The sequence below is a fragment of the Nerophis lumbriciformis genome, linkage group LG18, assembly GCF_033978685.3.
Source record: "Nerophis lumbriciformis linkage group LG18, RoL_Nlum_v2.1, whole genome shotgun sequence".
NCBI lineage: Eukaryota > Metazoa > Chordata > Actinopteri > Syngnathiformes > Syngnathidae > Nerophis > Nerophis lumbriciformis.
Genome location: NC_084565.2, coordinates 30,639,470 through 30,667,161, shown reverse-complemented (window position 1 = coordinate 30,667,161; position 27,692 = coordinate 30,639,470). Strand labels below are relative to the sequence as shown.

The window sequence follows — 27,692 nt, the reverse complement described above, 5'->3', positions numbered from 1 at the left end:
TTTCACTGTAAAAAACGGTGGGACTGTTTTGCTATTCACAATAAATAGTACACGGTAAAATCTACAGTTGTCCTTTTTACGGTAAAATCCGGCAGCTAAATTGCCGGAATTTTACTGTAAAAATGCAGTTTTATATTTACTGTAAAAAAACACTGTAGATTTTACAATAAAATGTTATAAACTGTGCTGCCAGGTTTTCACTGTAAAAAAACGGTGGGACTGTTTCGCTATTCACAATAGTACACGGTAAAATCTACAGTTGTCCTTTTTACGGTAAAATCCGGCAGCTAAGATACCAGAATTTTACTGTAAAAATGCAGTTTTATACTTACAGTAAAAAAAAGCACTGTAGATTTTACAGTAATATGTTATCAACTGAGCTGCCAGTTTTTTACTGTAAAAAACGGTGGGACTGTTTTGCTATTCACAATAGTACACGGTAAAATCTACAGTTGTCCTTTTTACGGTAAAATCCGGCAGCGAAGTGGCCAGAATTTTACTGTAAAAATGCAGTTTTATATTTACTGTAAAAAAGACTGTAGATTTTACAGTAAAATGTTATCAACTGAGCTGACAGTTTTTCCACTGTAAAAAACGGTGGGACTGTTTTGCTATTCACAATAGTACACGGTAAAATCTATTGTTGTCGTTTTTACGGTACAATCCAGCAGCTAAGTTGCCGGAATTTTACTGTAAAAATGCAGTTTTCTATTTACAGTAAAAAAAAACACTGTACATTTTTCAGTAAAATTCTATCAACTGAGCTGCCAGTTTTGTACCGTGAAAAAACGATTTTTTTCACCCCTGATCTAGACAGATTTTTTTTTTTAGTGGAAGACTGAATTATAAACCAAATTCAGACCAAAAACAGTTGTGTAGGTTGTGTGTTTGATGCCCGGCAGGCAACTTCCTAGCAAAAATATGTGCTATGATCCTATAATACTGTTCCCTTGATGCAATGGCATACCTGCCAACTTTTGAAATCAGAAAAACCTAGTAGCCAGGGTCCAGGGGCCGCAGGCCCTGGTAGGTCCAGGACAAAGTCCTGGTGGGGGGTTCCTTCGCCCCCCGACGCAAAATGATTATTAGCATTCAGACAGGTTAAAATGTTGCTAAAACCATCACTTTTCTATCAGTCACAGTGACTTTTCAAAACAAAAATATTACAGCAAAAATCATATGGGTTGATTGACATGTTTATTCTGTAAGCTAACTTCAATAGTTTGAAATTATTTTGACAGTTAATGCCAGTTATCCTGTCAACCTTTCACAAGACTTCAATTTGTTAATTGAAAGTATAAACAGTATAAACACTTTTTACAGTAAACAAATGGTAAAACAGTACTAAACAATTCCATTAAAAAAAAAATTGGTGTCATTATTAACTTTCTGTCCAAGCTTGTATAATCTACTGCCTTGTTCAATTGTAAAAAATATTCTGTGCCTAAAATTCACATTTCTATCACAATTATCATACTGTAAACATGGTAAACTAACTTCATTAAAATTAATAGTCCTGTCAATAGCATGGAATTACAATTCAAATGTAGTTTTTTTGTAAACCTTTCAAAAGAATTCAAAATATGAAAAATTAATGAAAATTAATTTAAGCCATCAGACACTTGAAAAGTGGCACATCACATCTCTAATGTAATCATTTTAACTTTTCAACAGAAATAGCACTGCAAAAATATTAAGGACATACTTCTGTATTTTGGTAGTTATGCTGTCAACATTTAACAAGATTTCTTCAACTTGGACTTGAAAGCATAAATAGTATAAACACTTTTAACAGTATAACAGTACTAAACAATTCCAATAGATAACATTGGTGTCATTACCTTTTTGTTTGCTCAATTATTGCCTCCGTAAATAAAACTTTGGCATTTATCACATCCAAAGAATCTGTTTGGGCGACGAAAAACGTTGAACGTTTTCCACTTGTATCGCTAGCAACGGCATTAGACTTGTGTTTTTTTGTCCCAACGTGGTCTTTTACATCGCTAATTCCTCCGTGTCCGATCGAAACATCTTGTCTGCACAAGGTGCAATTCGCGTAGTTTTCACCCTTTTTGGAACGGATAATTATTCCCGGATAGGCTTTTGAATATTCTTCACGGAATGACTGCAGTTTCCTTTTCGGTTTAAGACTCGTATGCGATTTTTCTCCGGCTGATTCCATGATCGTTCGCTTGTTTGGAAACAATGGCAACTGGTGCCTCGGGCTTGGCAGCGGTGCTATAAATAGCCTCGCGCATGGCATTCGGAATGGCTCAATAGGAAGTTACGGGAAGCACTGGTAGGGCTGGGCGAAATGACTAAAAAATGTATCACGATATAAGTGTTTCATATCAGTCGATATTGATAATTATTGATTAAAAAAAATATATATTCTAAATAAAGACCAGGAGAAAAAAGGCTGAATTTAAATACTTTTATTTTAAATATAAGTAGGTAGCATGTCCTTCGCTAATTGATCCACCACTGCATCCGTTATTTTTTTATAACGTTTTGAATTTTTGTCGTATGGCACTGCTGCCGAGTATCTCTTGATGGTGGTCTGTTGTTGCCGCTTCGGTGCTGTTCCACTTGCACCGGCTGATGTAGATGGTTGTGGTTGTTTGTTACTGCTGTACTCCAGCGGGTGAGAGCGGCTCAGATGGTAAAATAAGTTTGTCGTGTCCCCAGACTTGGTCGGGACGACGACCTTGCAAAGTTTGCAGACAGTATTACTCTGATTCGTATCGGACTTAAAAAATCCAAAATACTGCCAAACTGGTGACGTGACGTTTCCTTTTTTATTTTAAATTTCCTCTCGTGCCGCCGCACTCATATTCCCGTTTTGTTTCACTCCTCGTCGTCAGCTCGCCGTTGTTGCTTTTTCGTTATTTATACTTTCTGAATAAATTATGTGATATTGTTCATCAGTCATTGGTGTTCATTTTCAATCCATCAAAATAAAAACAATTATATCAAAATCAAATTACGCTACTTTTGGATTGTTCCGTGTCATGTTTGTGTGTCCTCAATTGCTCTGTTTATTGCTATTCTGGGTGTTGCTGGGTCGGGTTTGGTTTTGGAGTTGGATTGCATTGTTGTGGTGTTTTTGTGTGTTGTTTTGTTGAATTGATTAATAAATTCATGAAAAAAAAAAAAAAAAAAAAAAAAAATCAAATTACAGGATGTTATTTATGTAGTTTGATCATTGTCCTCGACTGATGTACTAACATCATGTGGTTTATTTTTTTACATATGTAGCATCATCTACAAAGATACAAAGAATTGCTATTGCGACATCGAGTGGACACATTTAAAACAGCAGTTTCTTTCATTCAAAAATGTCAGGTTAATTTTTATACTTAGCGAACTCATCCCGCGAGCCGGATAAAACCTGTTTGCGGGCCGGACCGTACATTTGACACCCCTGGTACCACTAGTAGTAGTCCAAATAAAACAAGTCCGTCCTGCAATAAGAGTGTGCCTCAGCAACATTTATCAACATTTCGCTGTCGTTCCTTACCTATCAAAGATGGAGCCTACCCCAGCACTGTGGGCGCTGCTCCTGTGGACGTGGAGGCCCGTGGCCAACAGGATGCCGTCTTTCACCGTGACTGAGCGATGGGAGAACGATGCGATGAGCAGCTCGTTCCAGCCTAGCATACACAAGAGAAGACACCAGCAGATGTCAGTGCTGCCTCAGCTGCAATGCTCCGTTATTTTGGCGTCCACTGCTCCATTTGGCTAAATCAGGGGTCGGCAACCCAAAATGTTGAAAGAGCCATATTGGACCAAAAATACAACAAACAAAAAATCTGTCTAGAGCTGCAAAAAATGTAAAGCCTTATATAGTGTTAAAATGAAGGGAACACACGCCCTGAGATCGGTAGGTCGTGAGTTCAAACCCCGGCCGAGTCATACCAAAGACTATAAAAATTGGACCCATTACCTCCCTGCTTGGCACTCAGCATCAAGGGTTGGAATTGGGGGTTAACCTCTAAAGGCTTAATGGCCACATGTGTGGACAGCACCTTCTAGCTCTTATTTACAAAATTGTGTACACTACTGAATTGGGGTCTTATAGCCCTTATGTGGACACTTATACTGCCATCTGGTGGTGTCTGTTACGTTCCACATGGTGGTTTGTTTGTTTTGTGTTTCTTCTTCTATTTGTTTGTACAGGTCACACTCGTTCACTGCCTCTGCTGCCAATCAACCGGTTCCTGTTCCCAGCTGCTCCTCGTTTCAGCTGTTAATCAGCCAGCCAATCCCGGACCACCATTCATCCTCCCAGCCTGTTTAAAATCACCTGCTCACCACTGGATCAAGGGGGGATTCTTTTTCTGACATGCTGTGTGGAACTTTGAGAGACGCTACTTTGTCTTTGGCGCTATTTTGTTTTGTAATCATTTTTGTTAAGCTTTTTGCTACACTTGTGCCACCTGTTTTTTTTGTTTTTGTCTTCATTTTTCTTGACCTTTCAACTTTAGTAAGTATCTGCAGCCTAGTCTTGGGAAAGGTTAGACAGAGGCCTCTATACACTACACACGTAGGATTTGTTTGTGTATAGAGGCAAGTGTAAAAATAAGAATTAGTATGTCACTACACATTAAGTATACGTTTGTTAATTATGGACTAAGTACATCATATAAAAAGATGATTCTTAGTTTTTATTCTAATTAGGGTCCAATAAGCCCAAATAGCAAAGAGAAATACAAAAAAAACATGTAAACAAACAGCTTGGGCCTTATATCACCAAAATTATTCCCGGGCTGCTCACTGCTCCCCTCACCTCCCAGGGAGTGGAACAAGGGGATGGGTCAAATGCGACAATCACGTTAAAGTTAAAGTACTTTAACTTTAACATGATGCAAGTGTCTGCATTAGCCTACTATCAAAATGACTATGTGTTGCAGGCTAATGCAAATCTTCATTGACAGAAATGTTGAAATTTAATATTTATTCTACACATTTTTACAACATTAGAAAACATTACTAAAAAAGAGGCTTATCAGAAGGTGAGATAACTCCTGGAAATGACTGGCTTAGAATGGCCAAAGGTATATATGTGTGTGTTCAAGTTGAAGGAAACGTAAAATACAAATAAAATGAGCTCAAATATACCTAAAATACGAAGCATAATGACGCAATATGCACATACCGCTAGCCTAAATAGCATGTTAGCATCGATTAGCTTGCAGTCATGCACTGCCCGGTTAGCACTCCACACAAGTCAATAACATCAACAAAGCTCACCTTTGTGGACTTACGCACAGCATTAAAACGTTTAGTGGACTTATAAAGACAAAGAAGGAGTAGCATAAAACACGTCTTTCTGTGGCAGCGTCAAGAAAAGTTGTACATGCAAACAAACTACGGTGCGTTCAAAGACTGCCCGAAATCAGGACAAAATGCCGTGCGCCAAATACTCTCATCAGTGAAGCATGTTTACTGTAAAGAGTGGGATTTCTAACGATTGGGAAGGTTTGTGTCATGTTTGTAATCCTACAGAAACAATATTAAAACAAAAAGTATATGTTGTCCCCATCTTTTTCCATTTTCATAAAAATTAATCCAGGGATCCACTAGGGCGGCGCTAAAGAGCTGCTTGTGACTGAGCAACTACCCTGACCACAATTCAACAAGTGTAACCCTTCAGAGGGGACATTTTATGCCATTCAGTTTTCTTTAAAAACGATGTTGGCTTTTTTAATGACTATAAGTCCAATTGAACTACTGGTGTTATTCATTTTGTAAATCTTTATAAAATTCCTACATAAAAAAGCGATAGATTGTCCAATTTAAAATGCCATTTTTGATCCCACATTTGTCTTTTCACACTTTTTTTTCAAAACAATGCGATATCTTTTTATACCGGTAGGTTTCAATTTGGACTACTGCGGGGGTCGGCAAACCCTAGTGGCTCTCTGGAGCTTTTTCAAAAATGTATGAAAAATTTAAAAAAGATGAGTGAAAATAAATATTTTTTATTTTAATATGATTTCTGCAGGAGGACAAACATGACACAAACCTCCCTAATTGTTAGAAATCACACTGTTTATATTAAACATGCTTCACTGATTAGAGACTATTTGGCGAGCGCCGTTTTGTCCTACTAATTTTGGCGGTCCCTGAACTAACCATAGTTTGTTTACATGTGCAACTTTCTCCGACTTTCTAAGACGTGTTGTATGCCACCCCTTTTTGGTCTCATTTTGTCCACCAAACTTTGAATGCTCTGCGTGAATGCACAAAGGTGAGCTTTGTTGATGTTATTGACTTGTGTGGAGTGCTAACCGGGCATATTTGGTCAGTGCATGACTGCAAGCTAATCGATGCTAACATGCTATTTAGGCTAGCTGTATGTACATATTGCATCATTATGCCTCATTTGTAGCTATATTTGAGCTCATTTCATTTCCTTTAAGTCCTCTTAATTCAATTTCTATTTGCATGTGTCATGCATGACACATTATCTGTATGTAATATTGGCTTAATTTCAGATAGTTATGTGTGTGCCATGTTGTTCCAGACCACAGCAAACGTTACCCAGCTGGCAAAGATTGTAGTAAATCCATTAGAAGAAGAAAGCCTGCAGTTTCCTTTAACTTGGACACACACATCTCTATACCTTTGGTAATTCCAAGCCAGTAATTTCGAGGAGTTATCTCACCCTCTGAGAAGCGTCCATTTTACTAATGGTTTCTAATGTTGTAAAAATGTGTGGAATAAAAATGACATTTCAACATTTCTGTCAACAAAGATTTGCATCAGCCTGCGACACATAGTCATTTTGATAGTAGGCTAATATAGACACCTACATCATGTGTTTCCTTCATTATAACACTTATACAAGGCTTTTAATTTTTTGCGCCTCCAGAGAGATTTTGTTGTTGTTGTATTTTTGGTCCTATGTGGCGCTTTCAACATTTTGGGATGCTGACCCCTGGACTCCTGGGTATGAAGTTTTCATCTTTATATCTGTCCACCAGATGGCACTTTTTTTCAACTTGAAAGCATGCAGCAAAAATCTCAACTTTTAATGTTTCTGTAAGCAGTGCCCTGTTATTGAAACTATATACAGTACTGATGTTGGATAAGGTCATGTATGGAAAAAAGATTTTTACTTCAGATTTTTTTTTGGTTGTTAATAACAACAGAGTCATTTGGAGGGTTCCAAACCCCCAAATTATAATCCATATCTGACATGTATCTACAATTCAGGTTGAAATAGTTTGAAAAGACTGAATTATTTAGGGTTCTAACAATTAATAATGTATAATATTTTTACAGACGTTTTGGCAAAGATAATGTTTTAGGACTTAAAGTGTGAATTTTTGGTTTTAATCTGAAATGTGGAAAAAAATTATGCATGAAAATCAATATTGCTGCCAGTCATTGACCAATCTAAGGGCTTAATGATAATATTAATAATAATACATAATTAACAGTTTGTAAAACCTAGTTTGAAAAGAGTGAGTAAAGATAAAAAAATGAATGAATAATAAAAAAAAAACTTAACTGACAATGTTTTTAGGACCTATAGTGTGAAGTTTTGGTTTCAATCTGAATGTGGAAAAAGTAACAATGCATGAAAATCAATGTTGCTCCTAGTCACTGACCCATCTGAGGGCTTTATAATAATCATAATACAAACCCGTTTCCATATGATATGGGAAATTGTGTTAGATGTAAATATAAACGGAATACAATGATTTGCAAATCATTTTCAACCCATATTCAGTTGAATATGCTACAAAGACAACATATTTGATGTTCAAACTGATAAACATTTTTTTTTTTGCAAATAATCATTAACTTTAGAATTTGATGCCAGCAACACGTGACAAAGAAGGTGGCAATAAATACTGATAAAGGTGAGGAATGCTCTTTAAACACTTATTTGGAACATCCCACAGGTGAACAGGCTAATTGGGAACAGGTGGGTGCCATGATTGGGTATAAAAGTAGATTCCATGAAATGCTCAGTCATTCACAAACAAGGATGGGGCGAGGGTCACCACTTTGTCAACAAATGCGTGAGCAAATTGTTGAACAGTTTAAGAAAAACCTTTCTCAACCAGCTATTGCAAGGAATTTAGGGATTTCACCATCTACGGTCCGTAATATCATCAAAGGGTTCAGAGAATCTGGAGAAATCACTGCACATAAGCAGCTAAGCCCGTGACCTTCGATCCCTCAGGCTGTACTGCATCAACAAGCGACATCAGTGTGTAAAGGATATCACCACATGGGCTCAGGAACACTTCAGAAACCCACTGTCAGTAACTACAGTTGGTCGCTACATCTGTGAGTGCAAGTTAAAACTCTCCTATGCAAGGCGAAAACCGTTTATCAACAACACCCAGAAACGCCGCCGGCTTCGCTGGGCCTGAGCTCATCTAAGATGGACTGCTACAAAGTGGAAAAGTGTTCTGTGGTCTGACGAGTCCACATTTCAAATTGTTTTTGGAAACTGTGGACGTCGTGTCCTCCGGAACAAAGAGGAAAAGAACCATCGGGATTGTTATAGGCTCAAAGTTGAAAAGCCAGCATCTGTGATGGTATGGGGGTGTATTAGTGCCCAAGACATGGGTAACTTACACATCTGTGAAGGCGCCATTAATGCTGAAAGATACATACAGGTTTTGGAGCAACATACGCTGCCATCCAAGCAACGTTACCATGGACGCCCCTGCTTATTTCAGCAAGACAATGACAAGCCACGTGTTACATCAACGTGGCTTCATAGTTAAAGAGTGCGGGTACTAGACTGGCCTGCCTGTAGTCCAGACCTGTCTCCCATTGAAAATGTGTAGCGCATTATGAAGCCTAAAATACCACAACTGAGACCCCCGGACTGTTGAACAACTTAAGCTGTACATCCAGCAAGAATGGGAAAGAATTCCACCTGAGAAGCTTAAAAAATGTGTCTCCTCAGTTCCCAAACGTTTACTGAGTGTTGTTAAAAGGAAAGGCTATGTAACACAGTGGTGAACATGCCCTTTCCCAACTACTTTGGCACGTGTTGCAGCCATATATAGAAACGGGGTTTGTATTATTATATTATATTATGCGTCCATGATAACGTTGCTTGGATGACAACATAAGTTGCTCCAAAACCTGTATGTGCCTTTCAGCATTAATGGTGCCTTCACAGATGTGTAAGTTACCCATGTCTTGTGCACTAATACACCCCCATACCATCACAGATGCTGGCTTTTCAACTTTGCGCCTAGAACAATCCGGATGGTTCTTTTCCTCTTTGGTCCGGAGGACATGACGCCCACACTTTCCAAAAACAATTTGAAATGTGGACTCGTCAGAATACTTTTCCACTTTGCATAAGTCCATCTTAGATCAGCTCGGGCCCAACGAAGCCAGCGGCGTTTCTGGGTGTTGTTGATAAATGACTTTCGCTTTGCTTAGCAGAGTTTTAACTTTAACTTAACAGATGTAGCGACAAACTGTATTACTGACAGTGGTTTTCTGCTGTTTTCCTAAGCACATGTGGTGATATCCTTTACACACTGATGTCACTTGATGCAGTAGGGCCTGAGGGATAGAAAGTCACGGGCATGCTGCTTACATGCAGTGATTTCTCCAGATTCTCTGAACCTTTGGATGATATTACGGACCGTAGATGGTGAAATCCCTAAATTCCTTGCAATAGCTCGTTGAGAATTGTTGTTCTTTAACTTTTCAACAATTTGCTCACGCATTTGTTCACACACAAAGTGGTGACACTCGCCCCGACCTTGTTTGTGAATGACTGAGCATTTCATGGAAGCTGCTTTTATACCCAGTCATGGCACCCACCTGTTCCCAATTAGCCTGTTCACCTGTGGGATGTTCCAAATAAGTGTTTGATGTGCATTCCTCAACTTTCTCTGTCTTTTTTGCCACTTGTGCCAGCTTTTTTTAAACATGTAGCTTGCAGGCATCAAATTCCAAATGAGCTAATATTTGCAAAAAATTACAACAAAGTTTCTCAGTTCGAACGTTAAGTATCTTGTCTTTGCAGTCTATTCAATTGCATATAGGTTGAAAAGGATTTGCAAATCATTGTATTCTGTTTTTATTTACCATTTACACAACGTGCCAACTTCACTGGTTTTGGGTTTTGTACATACATACATACATACAAAGAGCACATAGTACAAGCAGCGGATTCAGTTAGGCATGATGTTGAGGTCGATGGTTACCTGCTCGTAATAAGATGACCTGGTCGTCGAGGGGGAGTTCTGAGAAGTGTGGGATCCTCTTGGCCCACTCCACTAAAGTGAAGAGTTGCTTGTCGGCAGCTTGGCAGATGTTGGTGACGGGGTCGTTGGTCTACGAGCAAAACGGGAATACCAGAAGAAAAGTCATGATGATATTTTGAAGCTGATTTGCACAACACCTTTGGCTAGCCGTGTGCATGTTGGATCAAATCGACGTCATTTGGGATTCATGCTTTTATGACAGGGGAAAGGCTGAAGATTTGACCTTCCACCTCAATTACCTCAGGCTCAAACACACCAAAAACATTATCTTCTACATTTGAGCAAGATCAGTTGCCTTGTTTGACCTTTTATGTTGAAATGAAAATCAATAGTTTTCTTCATTTGATATGAAACTGACATTTGGAAACAGGTAAAACGTGCTTACCGGTATGACCATAAACATCTTGTGGGTGTAGCCCAAAAACAATAACATTCTTGCTGAACCATTAGTTGAAACAATTAGCTCAAGGTGCATGGAAAAATATGATTTGACCGTTGACCTCAATACTGTTCCTGCTTTGATGTAAAACAACAGGTTTAGATTCACTTCTTTACTATATGTAAATCTGCAAGTACAGAGTGTCCCCACTGTGGGATAACTGAAGTTTATCTGATCCTATCCTATATCAATAATACAAATAACTATATGAGGCAATTCCTGAAGGTATTGCGTGTGAATGCTCCAATGCTGAAGTTGAGCTGAAATCCTGGAATTTTTTTTTTTTTAGAATTGTTGAAGTCAAGCACACAATTCCCAAACAGGTTGAATATTTTGAAGTTGGAACAGTTTGAATCAGATGGAAAATGTAGGAATTGGGGAACTTTGAAAAATGTCCCATTGATTTCAATGGGAATTTTCAAACAATTTGGGAATTTCGGGAAAAGCGGGAATTTTTTTGAAAATGGTAAAAAAAAAAACTTCAATGGCCTGAATGAGTTGAAATGGTTGGTGTTGACATTTTTCAAATCGGCCAAGAAATGTTGAAGTAGTAACATGTTGAATTGAGAAATGGAATGACGGAATTCCTGGAATTTCGAGAAAACCGGGAATTTTTCCTGTTCAAAAACAACTTGTTTTTTTGTCCTGACTAATAGGAATGTTTTGACTTTGGAACGGTTGAAGTGGGTGGAAAAATGTAGGTGGAGTAGTCGCCAGAAAAAAGGGTGGAAACAGGGCTTTGGAAAACCAGGAATTCTGGAAAATCCTGGAATGTTTTTGAACTTGGGAAAAAAAGGTAGCTTGAATTTCCAGAATGGTGTAATGTGTTGAAGGTGGAATGGTTTGAATAGTTCGAAAAAATGTGGAAATGGTGAATGCTTGAAAAATGGCCAATTCATTTTGAATGGGAAAAATGCCCCTGAAAACCTGGAATTCTGGGACATTTTTTGAACTTGGAAAAAAGGTCATTTAAATTTCCAGAATGGTGGATTGTGTTGAAGGTGGAATGGGTTGAACAGGTTGAAAAATGTGGAAATGGTGAAAGTTTGAAAAATGCCCGATTCATTTTGAATTGGAAAAATGCACCAGCAAACCCAGAATTCTGGGAAATCTGGGAATTTTTTGGAACTTGGAAAAAAGGGAATTTAAATTTCCAGAATGGTAGAATGTGTTGGATGTGGAATGGTTTGACTCGGTTGAAAAATGTGGAAATGGTGAATGCTTGAAAAATGGCCAATTCATTTTGAATGGGAAAAATGCCCCGGAAAACCTGGAATTCTGGAAATCTGGGAAATTTTTTGAACTTGGAAAAAAGGTCATTTAAATTTCCAGATTGGTGGATTGTGTTGAAGGTGGAATGGGTTGAATAGGTTGAAAAATGTGGAAATGGAAAAAGTTTGAAAAATGGCCGATTCATTTTGAATGGGAAAAATGCACCAGAAAACCCGGAATTCTGGGAAATCTGGGAATTTTTTGGAACTTGCAAAAAAGGTAATTTAAATTTCCAGAATGGTAGAATGTGTTGAAGGTGGAATGGTTTTAATCGGTTGAAAAATGTGGAAATGGTGAAAGTTTGAAAATGGCCAATTCATTTTGAATGGTAAACATGGAATGTGTTGAAGGTGGAATGGTTTGAATCGGTTGAAAAACGTGGAAATGGTGAAAGTTTGAAAAACGGCCAATTCATTTTGAATGGGAAAAATGCCCCGGAAAACCTGGAAATCTGGAAATTTTATTTACTTGAAAAAAATGTAATTTAAATTTCCAGAATGGTGGAATGTGTTGACGGTGAAATGGTTTGAATCGGTTGAAAAATGTGGAAATGGTGAAAGTTTGAAAAATGGCAATTCATTTTGAATGGAAAAAATGACCTGGAAAACCTGGAATTCTGGGAAATCTGCAAATTTTTGGAATTTGTCAAATAGGCTGAAAAGTTTGAAGTTGGAACGGTTTGAACAGGTGAAAAATGTGGAAGGTGGAGCGCGCCAAAATCTGGAGAATAAGAATAAGTTGAAGTTGAATAATAAATAGATTAATTTTGGTGTGGAAAACCATATGTGTGAATGCTTTGGACCATTCACCGAATTAGTAATATGATCTTTGACCTTAAATACCCACAATTATTTTCAGGATGATCTTGCCCAAAACCGATAGCATTCTCATTAAACAAATGAACTGCAAAATAGCAATTAAAGAGGTGAACCCCCTTAAAAAGAAAATTTTAACACTTGTGTTAAATACAAATAAAAATCAATTATTTTCTTGCTTTGACCTAAAACAACAGGTTCAGGTGTCATTGTTGATTTGACCTTTGACCTCAGTTACCTTAAAACATCTTGGTGTGTGTGTGGTGTGTTGAATAGAGTTACAAAATCAATACAGTTCTTGCTTTGATGTCAAACATCAGGTTGAAAAAAATGCATTTGCTTAAAAAAAGAAGTCTATTGTTTTTTTTAAAGAAATTATCTTGTGGAAGGTATCACCCAAAAGCAATAGTGTTCTTGCTGTACGGATTAACTGCTCAACATGGATTGAAGTTATAACTCTTGAAAAAGCGTACAGTATGTGACATTGTTAGAGCCATTTCGGACATATTTAGGTATAATATTAGCTGTTTAATCACTCCCCATACAGCAATAGATGATATCTGTCTATTACCTATGTTACCTACCTCTCTTTGTTTATAATGTATATTTTCTGCTGGATCTACTCCCTATTTTATCCTGCAGCTGTTACATATACTGTAATATTGTACATGGTCATTGTTATATATTGTATATATTACATACAAATATAATATAGTAATATAATATATCAGTATATATGATATACTGTATGTGTACAGCTCTGGTAACGGGTACATTCGCAACCACCTGCACAAATGTACTTCAAAATGTAACAATCAAAATAAATATGACTTTTTTTTTGTTTACTAGGGCATGCCTATATAATATGCATTAGTTTGACCATTTAAAAGCAACGATAATAAAAAGGAGATGCTTGGAAATAGCATAAAAATGCCCCAAAAACTTGGAAAAACGCGATTCATAGCGTTACTTTTTGGTGTAACCATCATGAGCGTTCTGTTCAGGTATATTTCTTTTATATTTTGATAAATCATCATATTTATGTATTACTAAATTTAAATAGGTATTGATCAATCTGTAAGCTGTGTGTATTTGATTTCAGTTTCCTTTTGACATCTTATTTAGAATTGTAGTGGAAACTTTTACAACCTTGTGTTGCGCTCATGATGGCGTAACCAAACTAGATTTCATTTAATGATCTTATTTTGAATATTTATTCCCTTTTTTACATTTAGTATATTTAAATATTCATTTATAAACATTGAATACATTTCAAATATCAATAAAATGCAATTGCCTTCATCTTATAGGGTAATGTTTAGTTACACCAAGTCATGAGTGTAACACTAAGCTTCATCACTTTGACTTGTAATATCTCTAATTCTGGTGGTGTTTTATGCTTTTTTTGTTTTTGGAACATGTACTATACATATAATACAACAAAGTCCCATATAAAATTATGTTTCTAGCAATACTTTAATTTTGCCTTTGAAAGTAACACTCCAATGTCCATTAGTGGAGCTGTACACATACATATAATATGTAAATATTACATATATGTTATATTTTATATTGCTACTACGGTACATTTTTTGGGTACTTTATACCTGCATTATCCTTTCCAGCCTTACACTTTCCATCCTTTGTAACTGAGCTACTGTGTGAAACAATTTCCCTTGTGGATCAATAAAGTTTGTGTAAGTCTAAGTCTATTTACACATATTTCTTATGTTTACATATCATGCTTTGTTTAAAGTAAATTTGATTATACAGCAATAGTTTGAATGACCGTATATTTGGTATTTTGCCATATTATTGGTATATAGTTAAAAATATTGTCTTTCACGTCCTATCAATGTAGTCGTGCTCTATTAGTTTGCTCCGTTTCGACTGGGTGTCGTAAAGTGCCAGTAACTGTCGTAAATGTGACGATGTTTTATTTTGAAAGGTCGAACAGGGCATGGAGCAACAGCTTTTTTTGACAGTGTTTAAACCTGTTAAACGTATGTAAATTTGACTAAAGACGTCCTAGCGCCTCAATGACGTCATCTGTATTATTATTTGCAACTCTTGTTACCGTTCGTCAGGAAGAAAAGTGAAAATAAACCCTGTCATTTTTTTTTATATACTTTGGATCGGCATCAGCCTGTTGTTATTGTGGGACGCAGGAACAGCAGATCAAAAGAAAACCACGCGTCAGAAACTTCCCACCCTGCCGAGGAAGCGACAAAGGAAGGTTAGTTGCCGTTACAGACATTGAACAGGACTAAAAATCAATACTGCTCTTGCTATTTGCCCCTTGACCTCCACCAACTTATCTTGAATAAGATTCCAAATCAGTAGTGTTCTTGCTTAAATGAAGAACATCCATCCATCCATCCATTTTCTACCGCTTATTCCCATTGGGGTCGCGGGGGGTGCTGGAGCCTATCTCAGCTACAATCGGGCGGAAGGCGGGGTACACCCTGGACAAGTCGCCACCTCATCGCAGGGCTAAATGAAGAACAGTCCATAAAAACTCGAAAATAATATTATTGATGTGACCTTTGACACCAATTACCTTACAGATCTTGTGGCAGGTACAGTCTGGGTCAAAAGTTTACGTACACTTGTAAAGAACATAATGTCATGGCTGTCTTGAGTTTCCAATAATTTTTACAACTCTTTTATATTGTGGCCAAACAGCTCCATTTTTGTTTCATCTGACATCACATGGACAAAGATAAGACCTTCTGGAAGAAAGTTCTGTGGTCAGATGAAACAAAAATTGACTGTTTGGCCACAATACCCAGCAATATATTTGGAGGAGGTGGGAGGAAGCTGTAGTACCCATGCAGTCAAAGGGAGAACATGCAAAGTCCACACAGAAAGATCCCGAGCCTGGGATTGAACTAAGGACTACTCAGGACCTTCGTATTGTGAGGCACATGCACTAACCCCTGTTCCACCGTGCTGCCACATGCAATTAATGTTACATGAAATTATTGTTACCTGAAACTATTGTTAGATGAAATTATTGTTACATGAAATTAATGTTACATGAAATTATTGTTACATTAAATTAATGTAAGATTAAATTAATGCAACATGAAATTAATGTTATATGAAATTAATATAACATAGGCTCCAGCACCCCCCGCGACTCCGAAGGTAATAAGCGGTAGAAAATGGATGGATGGATGGATGAAATTATTGTTACATTAAATTAATGTAAGATTAAATTAATGCAACATGAAATTAATGTTATATGAAATTAATATAACTTAGGCTCCAGCGCCCCCCGCGACCCCGAAGGGAATAAGCGGTAGAAAATGGATGGATGGATGGATGAAATTATTGTTACATTAAATTAATGTAAGATTAAATTAATGCAACATGAAATTAATGTCACATGAAATTAATATAACATAGGCTCCAGTGCCCCCCGCGACCCCGAAGGGAATAAGCGGTAGAAAATGGATGGATGGATGAAATTAATGTTACATTAAATTAATGTTACATGGATAAACATGAAAGTGTTTGATACTATAATTCCAGTTTGATGAAGTCCTGAATTGATCAATTCAACTTTATTGATGAGCAAGAAGTTATGCTATGCTATGTTTAAAACTTAATGTATATTATTATATCAATATTATTATAACAACACTATTATTATATCAACACTAATATTACAGTATATCAAATTGTAGTATCATATCAATAATATTATATAAATACTATTATTATACCTCCAAAAACATGCACCTGGGGATAGGTTGATTGGCAACACTAAATTGGCCCTAGTGTGTGAATGTGAGTGTGAATGTTGTCTGTCTATCCATGATGAGCTGGCGACTTGTCCAGGGTGTACCCTGCCTTCCGCCCGAATGCAGCTGAGATAGGCTCCAGCACCCCACGCAACCCTGAAAGGGACAAGCGGTACAAAATGGATGGATGGATGTTTGGAGGAAAAAAGGTGAGGCCTTTAATCCCAGGATTACCATGCCTACCGTCAAGCATGGTGGTGGTAGTATTATGCTCTGGGCCTGTTTTGCTGCCAATGGATCTGGTGCTTTACAGAGAGTAAAAGGGACAAAGAAAAAGGAGGATTACCTCCAAATTCTTCAGGACAACCTAAAATCATCAGCCCGGAGGTTGGGTCTTGGGCACAGTTGGGTGTTCCAACAGGACAATGACCCCAAACATATGTCAAAAGTGGTAAAGGAATGGCTAAATCAGGCTAGAATGAAGGTTTTAGAATTGCCTTCCCAAAGTCCTGACTTGTGGACAATGCTGAAGAAACAAGTCCATGTCAGAAAACCAACAAATTTAGCTGAACTGCACCAATTTGGTCAAGATGAGTGGTCAAAAATTCAAGCAGAAGCTTGTGGATGGCTACCAAAAGCGCCTTATTGCAGTGAAACTTGCCAAGGGACATGTAACCAAATATTAACATTGCTGTACGTATACTTTTGACCCAGCAGATTTGGTCACATTTTCAGTAAATTCATAAAAGAACCAACATTCATGAATATTTTTTGTGACCAACAAGTATGTGCTCCAATCACTCTAACACAAAAAAATAAGAGTTGTAGAAATGATTGGAAACTCAAGACAGCCATGACATTATGTTCTTTACAAGTGTATGTCAACTTTTGACAATGACTGTATCCCCTGAAAGCGAAAGCCGTTTTGCCATTTTCTGTGTTTTAAATGTAACTCGTCTTACCGAGTTACCGGGGCTGCTGTCGGAGTACGTCTCGGTTTTGGGCTCCACGGCCAGCTCGGCGTCCAGGATCTTGTCCACAGGCATGTCTTCGTTGAAAGCGCCGGTGGACTCCACCTCGCTCTCCCCCCGCTCTTTCCCGCGCTGCCTCTCCTCCTGCACCGCTGCATTTGGAACACCAGGGTTAGTTCCGTGACAAGTTTGTTTTCCATTGACCCGTGCTTGTGGTAAGACGTATACTCTCATTTACTTAACCAGGTGAAACACAAAAATGTGAATGTTTTGTTCAGATAGCTTAGCACAGGGGTCAGCAACCCAAAACGTTGAAAGAGCCATATTGGACCAAAAATACAAAAAACTAATCTGTCTGGAGCCGCAAAAAATTAAAACCCTTATATAAGTGTTATAATGAAGGCAACACATGATGTAAGTGTCTATATTAGCTATAATAGCCTACTATCAAAATGACTATGTGTTGCAGGCAGAAGCAAATCTTCGTTGACAGAAATGCTGAAATGTAATATTTATTCTACGCAATTTTACAAAATTTTAAAACATTAATAAATCAGAGGCTACTCAGAAGGTGAGATAACTCCTGGAAATTACTGGCTTTTAGTGGCCAAAGGTGAAGATGTGTGTGTCCAAGTTAAAGGAAACGACAGGCTGTCTTCTTTTAATAGATTTATTACAATCTTTGGCAAGCTAGGTAACGTTTGCTGTGGTCTGGAACAGTACGGCGCACAAACAACTATCAGAAATGCGTCCAATATTACATACAGATAATGTGTCATGAGACATGCAAAACTAAATTATATACAAAGAGGATAAAAGTAAAGGATATTAGATGAGCTCAAATATACCTACAAACGAGGCATAATGATGCAATATGTACATACAGCTAGCCTAAATAGCATGTTAGCATTGATTAGCTTGCAGTCATGCACTGATCAAATATGCCTGATTAGCACTCCACACAAGTCAATAACATCAACAAAGCGCACCTTTGTGCATTCACGCACAGCACAAAATGTTTGGTGGACAAAATCAGACACAGAAGGAGTGGAAGATTTTACATGTAAACAAACTGTTGCGTCACAGTCCATACAATGGTGAGTTTAAGGACCGCCAAAATTAGTAGGACAAAACAATGTTCGCCAAATACTCTCATCAGTGAAGCATACACACAAACATATTAAACAGTGGGCTTTCTAACAATTGGGAAGGTTTGTGTCATGTTTGTCCTCAAACAAAAAACATACTAAAACAAAACAAATATTTCCCCCCCATCTTCTTTCCATTTTCAATCCATTTTTAAAAATGCTCCAGGGAGCCACTAGGGCGGCACTAAAGAGCCGCGGGTTGCAGGCTGAGAAAAAAAACAGGGTTTGTTTTTTATTGGAGGAAATGTATTTCCATATTTGTCACAACCTATCAATATAGGAGAATTCAATCAAATATGACAATGGTGCTTAGCGGCAATTGCCGTGACCCCAGGATGCAGAGACAGAAGGCGGCACGCAGGTCAAAGAAATTAATTATTAGAGAACAAAAACAAAAGGCTAGTGCAAGGCAAAGTAGCACACTAACAAAAATGCAATATTCCAGCCCTGGCAAGAGCAACAGGTGAAATTAAATAGAGTTCATTAGAAATTGAAAACAAGTGTGCTGGCAGGAAACTAAACAGAAAGTAAAGCTACAGTAAAACAAAGAGTCCAACAGGAAGTAGAACCAAAATAAGAGCACCAGGACAGAAAATTGTACAGAAGACAGAAAAATAACTAACACAATTCAAATTGTCATGTGGGATTATTACAATATACAGTCGCGATCAAAAGTTTACATCCACTTGTAAAGAACATGCATAACACAGCAGCAACAGAAGCAATGTTGTAATAGGAAAGGCCAATATTAATAATTATCTCATGTTTTGAACATGTCGAATGACAAGTGAGTCATTCAACACGACATTTATTTACACGGCGCCTAAATACGGACGACGTGGCGAAATTGGGAGAGTGGCCGTGCTAGCAACCTGAGGGTTCCCTGTTCGATCCCCGGCTTCTACCACCCTAGTCATGTCCGTTGTGTCCCTGAGCAAGACACTTCACCCTTGCTCCTGATGGGTGGTGGTTAGCGCCTTGCATGGCAGCTCCCGCCATCACTATGTGAATGGGTGAATGTGGAAATAGTATCAAAACGCTTTGAGTACCTTGAAGGTATAAAAGCGCCATACAATAACCCATTTACCATTTATATTGCCAGTTAATGTAAATACATGTATTTAGGGCTGGGCGACATGGCCTTTTATTAATAGCTTGATATTTTTAGGCCATGTCACGATACACGATATACATCTTTATATTTTTAGGCCATGTCACGATACACGATACGTAGCTCGATATTTTGCCTTAGCCTTGAATGAACACTTGATGCATATAATCACAGCAGTATGATGATTCTATGTGTCTACATTAAAACATTCTTGTTCATACTGCGTTAATATATGCTCATTTTAAACTTTCATGCAGAGAGGGAAATCACAACTAAGTCAATTTACCAAAACTGTATTTATTAAACAGTTATTAAGCAGTGGCACAAACATTCATGTCATTTCCAAAACAGAAAGTGCAAGATTGTCAGAGACATTTTAAAATAAGCTATTAGTGCACTTTTGTGCATGATGTCACTAAGATGACGAATCAAAACAACACTAAGTTAAAGTGCACTTTTTGTACAGAACGCCACGACAATAGTTTAAAACAAATAAAGTGCACTTTTGTGCATGATGTCACACAAGATGTTTCAATAACTGTCAAATAGAAATTAGTTGCATAATAGGAAATTAAACTGTGTACGTACTTCGCTATGTGGTAGGTTACAGCGGACGTTATCTCCTTCTGTTATAGACTATTTTTTTCATACGGTGTTGATCTGGAAATGGAAGACGCCAGGCTCAATTGGGTCAGTGCTGGTTGCTTCGGCATTTTGTTGGGTGTGGCACCGGCCGGAGAAGTTGACATGCGGAGTTTCAAGCACTCTTCATTCTCTAGCGCAGGGGTGTCAAACTCAAATACAGAGTGGGCCAAGATTTAAAACTGAACAAAGCCGCAGGCCAAGGTTGAACAAATTAACCTTTAATGTACTTTACGAGCTATCGTCACGTCCGCTTTTCATCCATTCTAACATCGTTCAGACCCAGTCACAAGATATGTGCGGCTTCTGTACGCACACACGAGCGAATGCAACGCATACTTCATCAACAGCGATACAGGTTACACTGAGGGTGCCAGTGTAAAAAACTTTAACATTGTTAGAAATATACGCCACACTGTGAATCCACACCAAACAAGAATGACAAACACATTTCGGGAGAACATCCGCACTGTAACACAACATAAACACAAAAGAACAAATACCCAGAATCCTTTGCAGCACTAACTCTTCCGGGACGCTACAAAATACACCCCCGCTACCACCAAACCTCCCCCCCACACACACACACCTTGTAGCGTCCCGGAAGCGTTAGTGCTGCAAAGGGTTCTGGTTTGGTGTGGATTCACAGTGTGGCGTATATTTCTAACAGTGTTAAAGTTTTTTATTCGGCTACCCTCAGTGTAACCTGTATCGCTGTTGATGAAGTATGCGTTGCATTCTAATGTGTGTGTGTGCAGAAGCTGCACATGTTATGTAACTGGGCCAGCACTCGTTGGGCTGGCTGGCTGGCGTTTGGAAGACTACCCGGGAGGATCGGCAGGCCAGCTTTAGTGTTAATTTGATATCGCCTCAGGGGCCAAGTGAAATTACACGGCGGGCCAAATTTGGCCCGCGGGCCAGAGTTTGACACCCATGCTCTAGCGGGTGACTTTTCAAATGATGCTACAAATTAGTGGTACTTTTTGCCGCATACTTGACATATTACGGTTGTCCAACATCTTCCCGCTTGAAGCCAAACCACCGCCAGACGATGGACCCCGTGCTGTTTTTCTTGGGAATTAATTCTTCTTCCTCCATTTGTTACCAGATTGGCACCTTCTCTCTCTCGTATTACCACTCGCACCGCTGCGCTTGCACCACCTGCCACAGCTAACTTTACCTCTCTGCTCGGCGAGGGCGTATGACGTTGCACGCGCGACACTATGTGACGTATGTAAAAAGGTGCGCTTGTTTTATGTCTCTGTGAGAAGGAGGGACAAGAAAGAGTGAGAAAAGCCTGTAGTGCCATACCCGCAGCTAAAAGCAACTGCGTGAGAACGTATACTGGAATACTCACGAAATAGTAATTTTCTATAAACCCGCGATATATCGAGTATATTCGATATATCGCCCAGGCCTACGTGTATTTTAGTACCTTCTCTCTTCATGCCCATGGCTAGGCACTTCTGGTAGCGACAGTACTGGCAGCGGTTGCGCTGGCGCTTGTCAATCAGGCACTCTTTGCTGTCCCGACAGGTGTAGGTGAGATCTTTGCGGACGGTCCTCTTGAAGAAGCCTTTGCATCCCTCACAGCTGTACACGCCGTAGTGTTTGCCTGCATGAAAACAAGCATCCTTGTTAAAGGAAATGTTTTTATACAGATGAAGCCTTCCCTCCTACCATTACCTGAGGAGCGGTCCCCGCAGATGGCGCAGATGTGTTTGGACATCCCGCCCGGGCTGGTGCACTGGTAGTTGATGCTCCCCAGGTTCTGCAGGCCCGGCGGAGGCTTGATGTCCTCTGAGCTGCTGACGTTGTTCATAGAATTCATCTGTCATGGGGAAAAAAAAAAAAAAGAGGACAGGAAGTAAGAGTGAACTGTGGTCTCGTGACTTGTTCCTACTTCGTGTTTTTATTTTAAATATGTCTATGTTTCCCTTCCCTCTCGGTCACACAAGCTTTTATGGTGAAAGTGTCTGAGGTTGCGATCACGTGTCACGGTTTAGGTTTCTTAAGGTTGGTCACATGCTGGTGTAGTTGTCCAGCAGAGACAGACGGGGTCGCCAGCGTGGTCCTCTGTGGGTAATAACGAGAGCTGTTGAGTAAAGCGTTGACTTTTGCACACGAATGACCTCACCCGTATTGTTCTGGTCCAAAATTTCAAGAGGCATGATGAATTCATCCCGACCGGCAATATGCCGTCTCAGCGCTGTTTTATTAACCTTTTGCCACAGTGGTCATTTTGATATAGCGAGACAATAAAAATACATTACAATATTGATTAGGGTTCCACTCCATTTAGGCTAACCTTTGGCCTCACGATAAGTATGTTTTACTGGAGTAATCTATGGCCAGGAAGCATATTTGGTACTGCAACTAAAAAAATAGACAACAAATGGCTCACGAACAACAAAGCAATAATGATACACTAGGTCTAATATCTAGATCCGATCTATCAAAGGTCTTAACTCATTCTCTTTCTATGCCACATCATTGTGGAATGCGCTCCCAACAGGTGTAAAAGAAAGGGCATCTCTATCCTCCTTCAAAACCGCACTAAAAGTACACTTCCAGGCAACATCAACCCTAAACTAACACCCTCCCCGGATTGTTAATAATCAAATGTAAATAATCAAATGTAGATACCTTTTTTATGCTTTCTGATCTCTCTCTCTCTGTGTCCACTACTTGTTGTACATATCCTACCAAGTCAGACCTACACTGTTTCAATGTCCATTTCTCTGTTCTCAATTGTTGATGACTGAAGTGATGACGATTCACGAGTGAGGGAAGAGTGGATCGTGAGATCGACAGGCGGATCGGTGCGGCGTCTTCAGTAATGCGGACACTGTATCGATCCGTTGTAGTGAAGAAGGAGCTGAGCCGGAAGGCAAAGCTCTCGATTTACCGGTCGATCTACGTTCCCATCCTCACCTATGGTCATGAGCTTTGGGTCATGACCGAAAGGACAAGATCACGGGTACAAGTGGCCGAAATGAGTTTCCTCCGCCGAGTGGCGGGGCTCTCCCTTAGAGATAGGGTGAGAAGCTCTGTCATTCGGGGGGAGCTCAAAGTAAAGCCGCTGCTCCTCCACATCGAGAGGAGCCAGATGAGGTGGTTCGGGCATCTGGTCAGGATGCCTCCCTAGGAAGGTGTTTCGGGCACGTCCGACCGGTAGGAGGCCACGGGGAAGACCCAGGACACGCTGGGAAGACTATCTCTCCCGGCTGGCCTGGGAACGCCTCGGGATCCCCCGGGAGGAGCTGGACGAAGTGGCTGGGGAGAGGGAAGTCTGGGCTTCCCTGCTTAAGCTGCTGCCCCCGCGACCCGACCTCGGATAAGCGGAAGAAGATGGATGGATGGATGGAAAAGTTAGATAATTTAATATTTGTTGCAATATTGGACACTATTCTTTTTTCCTGTCAAAATGGAGAAAAAAAATATATATATTTGTTTTCCTGTGAAAATGGAGAAAAAAAATCTAATACCTTTAGTAATAAAATAAAGAAGGAAGGAATTTTAGTGACACAAATTATTTCCAGGCTTAATTTAATATTTGTTGCAATATTGGACACAATTCTTTTTTCCTGTCAAAATGGAGAAAAAAAATATATATATATTTTTTTCCCTGTGAAAATGGAGGGAAAAAAATCTAATACCTTTAGTAAGAAAATAAGAAAATAAAGAAAGAAGGAATTTTATTGACACAAATTATTTCCAGGCTTAATTTAATATGTGTTGCAATATTGGACACTATTCTTTTTTCCTGTCAAAATGGAGAATTTTTTTTTTTTCTGTGAAAATGGAGAAAAAAAATCTAATACCTTTAGTAAAAAAATAAGAAAATAAAGAAGGAAGGAATTTTATTGACACAAATTATTTCCAGGCTTAATTTAATATCTGTTGCAATATTGGACACTATTCTTTTTTCCTGTCAAAATGGAGAAAAAAAATCTAATACTTTTACTAACAAAATAAGAAAATAAAGAAGGAAGGAATTTTATTGACACAAATTATTTCCAGGCTTTTGCGGGCCATATAAAATGACGTGGAGGACCAGATCTGGCCCGCGGGCCTTGAGTTTGACACCTGTGCACTAGGCAAACAATGTTGTTGTTTTTTTAGCTGTTTATGAGCAAACATATGCATCCCAGCTGCAAAAGGCTGACCCGGACATACCCTTGTGTCCTATATATTTGATGCAGTGTGACATAAAGGACACGCTTCCCATACACGTCACCTCAGGCTTTTGCTATCACTTATTTACAATGTGCACTCTTCCTTTTGACTATCCTCTAATGGCCGACCCAACCCAGACCTCTGCAGCGGCGGTGATGGTGACCTTCCAGCGGAGAGTACGAGCATACGTGGGATTTTTTTTCCCTGTCAGCCTTGCACAAGCGTGCTGCACGTGCCCTGGAGGGAGACACTTGTACTTAAACGAGCATTCTCCCCGCCCACTTTCACTTATCTCTGTTTGTGAGCAGCGCACCCGTCACCAGGTTGCACTAATACTTTATTTCACGAGTGTACGCGATACAACTGTAAACGTCAATCCAGTTCCAGACGTATAACCGACATCCTGCTGTATGGATTATTGATGCATCATGCATTCTTTATCCAACACATGCCATGAAAAACACACGGCGTTCAAAGTTGAATCTACATCTTACTTCATTAAACCAAGAAAAGTGAAGTCCCATATTACTACTTTATGGTCATTTTTACACCAATTTTAAATTACCATATTTGTGTTTGCCACAAGAAAAATCTATAAAGTTTTCTTTGACAAAAAAAAACTAACAAAACGTATAAACGAAACATAGATATGAAGTTGCTTTCAAGGCTTAAGTATTGAAAGTAAAAAGAAAAAATGATGACTCATTTTAACACTTATGAGATCCCCCAGAATTATAGTGGGATTTTTTTTTAATGTTATGCTCAAAAAATTGTTATGAATTATTGACTAATTTAAGGTTAAAATTACTGCAAATCACATTTTTTTAGGGGAAAATATTGCATATTTTGTTTTGCCATAAAAAAGGGTTTTCTTTGACAAAAATAGCATATATATATATATATATATATATATATATATATATATATATATATACATATATATATATATATATATATATATGATTGGCAACACTAAAATTGGCCCTAGTGTGTGGATGTGAGTGTGAATATTGTCTGTCTATCTGTGTTGGCCCTGCGATGAGGTGGCGACTTGTCCAGGGTGTACCTCGCCTTCCGCCCGATTGTAGCTGAGATAGGCTCCAGCGCCCCCCGCGACCCCAAAAGGGAATAAGCGGTAGAAAATGGATGGATGGATATATATATATATATATATACACATATATATAGGCCCTGTGATGAGGTGGCGACTTGTCCAGGGTGTACCCCGCATTCCGCCCGATTGTAGCTGAGATAGGCTCCAGCACCCCCCGCGACCCCAAAAGGGACAAGCAGTAGAAAATGGATGGATGGATATTTTTCGCACCATAGGGCCCACGGGATTAAAAGGTGCACTGCCAATGAGCGGGTCTATTCAGGTCTATTTTCATACAAAAGGTGCATTTAAGGGGTCATATTATGATTTAGTAACACTTTAGTATGGGGAACATATTTTAAGTAACAAAGACTTAATTCAGAGTTATTTGGACACTAGGGGAACATGTAAGGGTTAGGGTTAGGGTTACTAATGAGCAATAATTCTGAGGTTATTGAGGGAGGACTTTTAGTTAATGGCTTACTGGTTGTATAATAAGGCCATACAGAATAAGGCATTAATAAGTACTTAATAATGACTAATTAAGAGCCAATATGTTACTAATTTGCATGTTAATAAGCAACTAATTAATGGTGAATATGTTCCCCATACTAAAGTGTTACCTATGATTTTTTTTTTACATTTAAAACTTCCTTGTGCTCTGTATAACATGTAAAGATGGTTCCCCGGTCAACATTTTTTATTTACGTGGGTCCACTTCGACAGTGTCTTCTCCCCGTCATCTTTGTTGTATCAGTCATTTTTAGCACATTCATAGTGAAATCTATTGAAAGATATTACGGTTGTTAGAACTACTCTGTATTAGAAATGGCAACCGCTAAGGATGAATGCCCCACAACAGGAGGATAGAGAAAAAGTAGGAACTTATTGAGTACAGTGGACTACAATGGCGGACGCGCACACATTTTCGGGACTTATGTAGATCTCAAATACACATCAGCAGGTACCAATAAGTAAGAAAAGTTGGTTTTGCATTATACCGACACCAGCAGATGACATGGCACCCCAAACCATCACTAATGGTGGAAACTTTACACTAGACTTCAGGCACCGTGGATCCTGTGCCTCTCCTGTCTTCCTCCAGACTCTGGGACCTCGATTTCCAAAGGAAATGCAAAATTTGCATGGTTGGGTGATGGTTTGGGGTGCCATGTCATCTGCTGGTGTCGGTCCACTCTGTTTCCTGAGATCCAGGGTCAACGCAGCCGTCTACCAGCAAGTTTTAGAGCACTTCATGCTTCCTGCTGCTGACCTGCTCTATGGAGATGGAGATTTCAAGTTCCAACAGGACTTGGCGCCTGCACACAGCGCAAAATCTACCCGTGCCTGGTTTACGGACCATGGTATTTCTGTTCTAAATTGGCCCGCCAACTCCCCTGACCTTAGCCCCATAGAAAATCTGTGGGGTATTGTGAAAAGGAAGATGCAGAATGCCAGACCCAAAAACGCAGAAGAGTTGAAGGCCATTATCAGAGCAACCTGGGTTCTCATAACACCTGAGCAGTGCCAGAAACTCATCGACTCCATGCCACGCCGCATTAACGCAGTAATTGAGGCAAAAGGAGCTCCAACCAAGTATTGAGTATTGTACATGCTCATATTTTTAATTTTCATACTTTTCAGTTGGCCAACATTTCTAAAAATCCCTTTTTTGTATTAGCCTTAAGTAATATTCTAATTTTGTGACACACGGAATTTTGGATTTTCATTTGTTGCCACTTCAAATCATCAAAATTAAATGAAATAAACATTTGAATGCATCAGTCTGTGTGCAATGAATAAATATAATGTACAAGTTACACCTTTTGAATGCAATTACTGAAATAAATCAAGTTTTTCAAAATATTCTAATTTACTGGCTTTTACCTGTATTGTGCATAATTGCATTACACATGGGCTCAGGAACACATAAGAAAACCACTGACAGTAACTACAGTTCGTCGCTACATCTGTAAGCGCAAGCTATGCAAATCGAAAGCCATTTATCAAC

At 38.9% G+C, this 27,692-nt stretch overlaps 1 protein-coding gene across 2 annotated transcripts in view; it reads right to left on the bottom strand.

Annotated features, from left to right (window-relative positions):
• Positions 1-27,692, bottom strand: part of rxrgb (retinoid X receptor, gamma b) — a 112,120-nt gene that overhangs the window by 4,271 nt on the left and 80,157 nt on the right. For both annotated transcript variants that reach the window (XM_061978025.2, XM_061978024.2), the window contains 5 exons: positions 22,096-22,240; positions 21,845-22,024; positions 17,500-17,660; positions 10,203-10,332; positions 3,521-3,653 (listed from right to left, as the gene is read on the bottom strand). In XM_061978025.2, the coding sequence (XP_061834009.1) occupies positions 3,521-3,653; positions 10,203-10,332; positions 17,500-17,660; positions 21,845-22,024; positions 22,096-22,240 (749 nt within the window). The remainder of the gene's footprint in view (positions 1-3,520; positions 3,654-10,202; positions 10,333-17,499; positions 17,661-21,844; positions 22,025-22,095; positions 22,241-27,692) is intronic.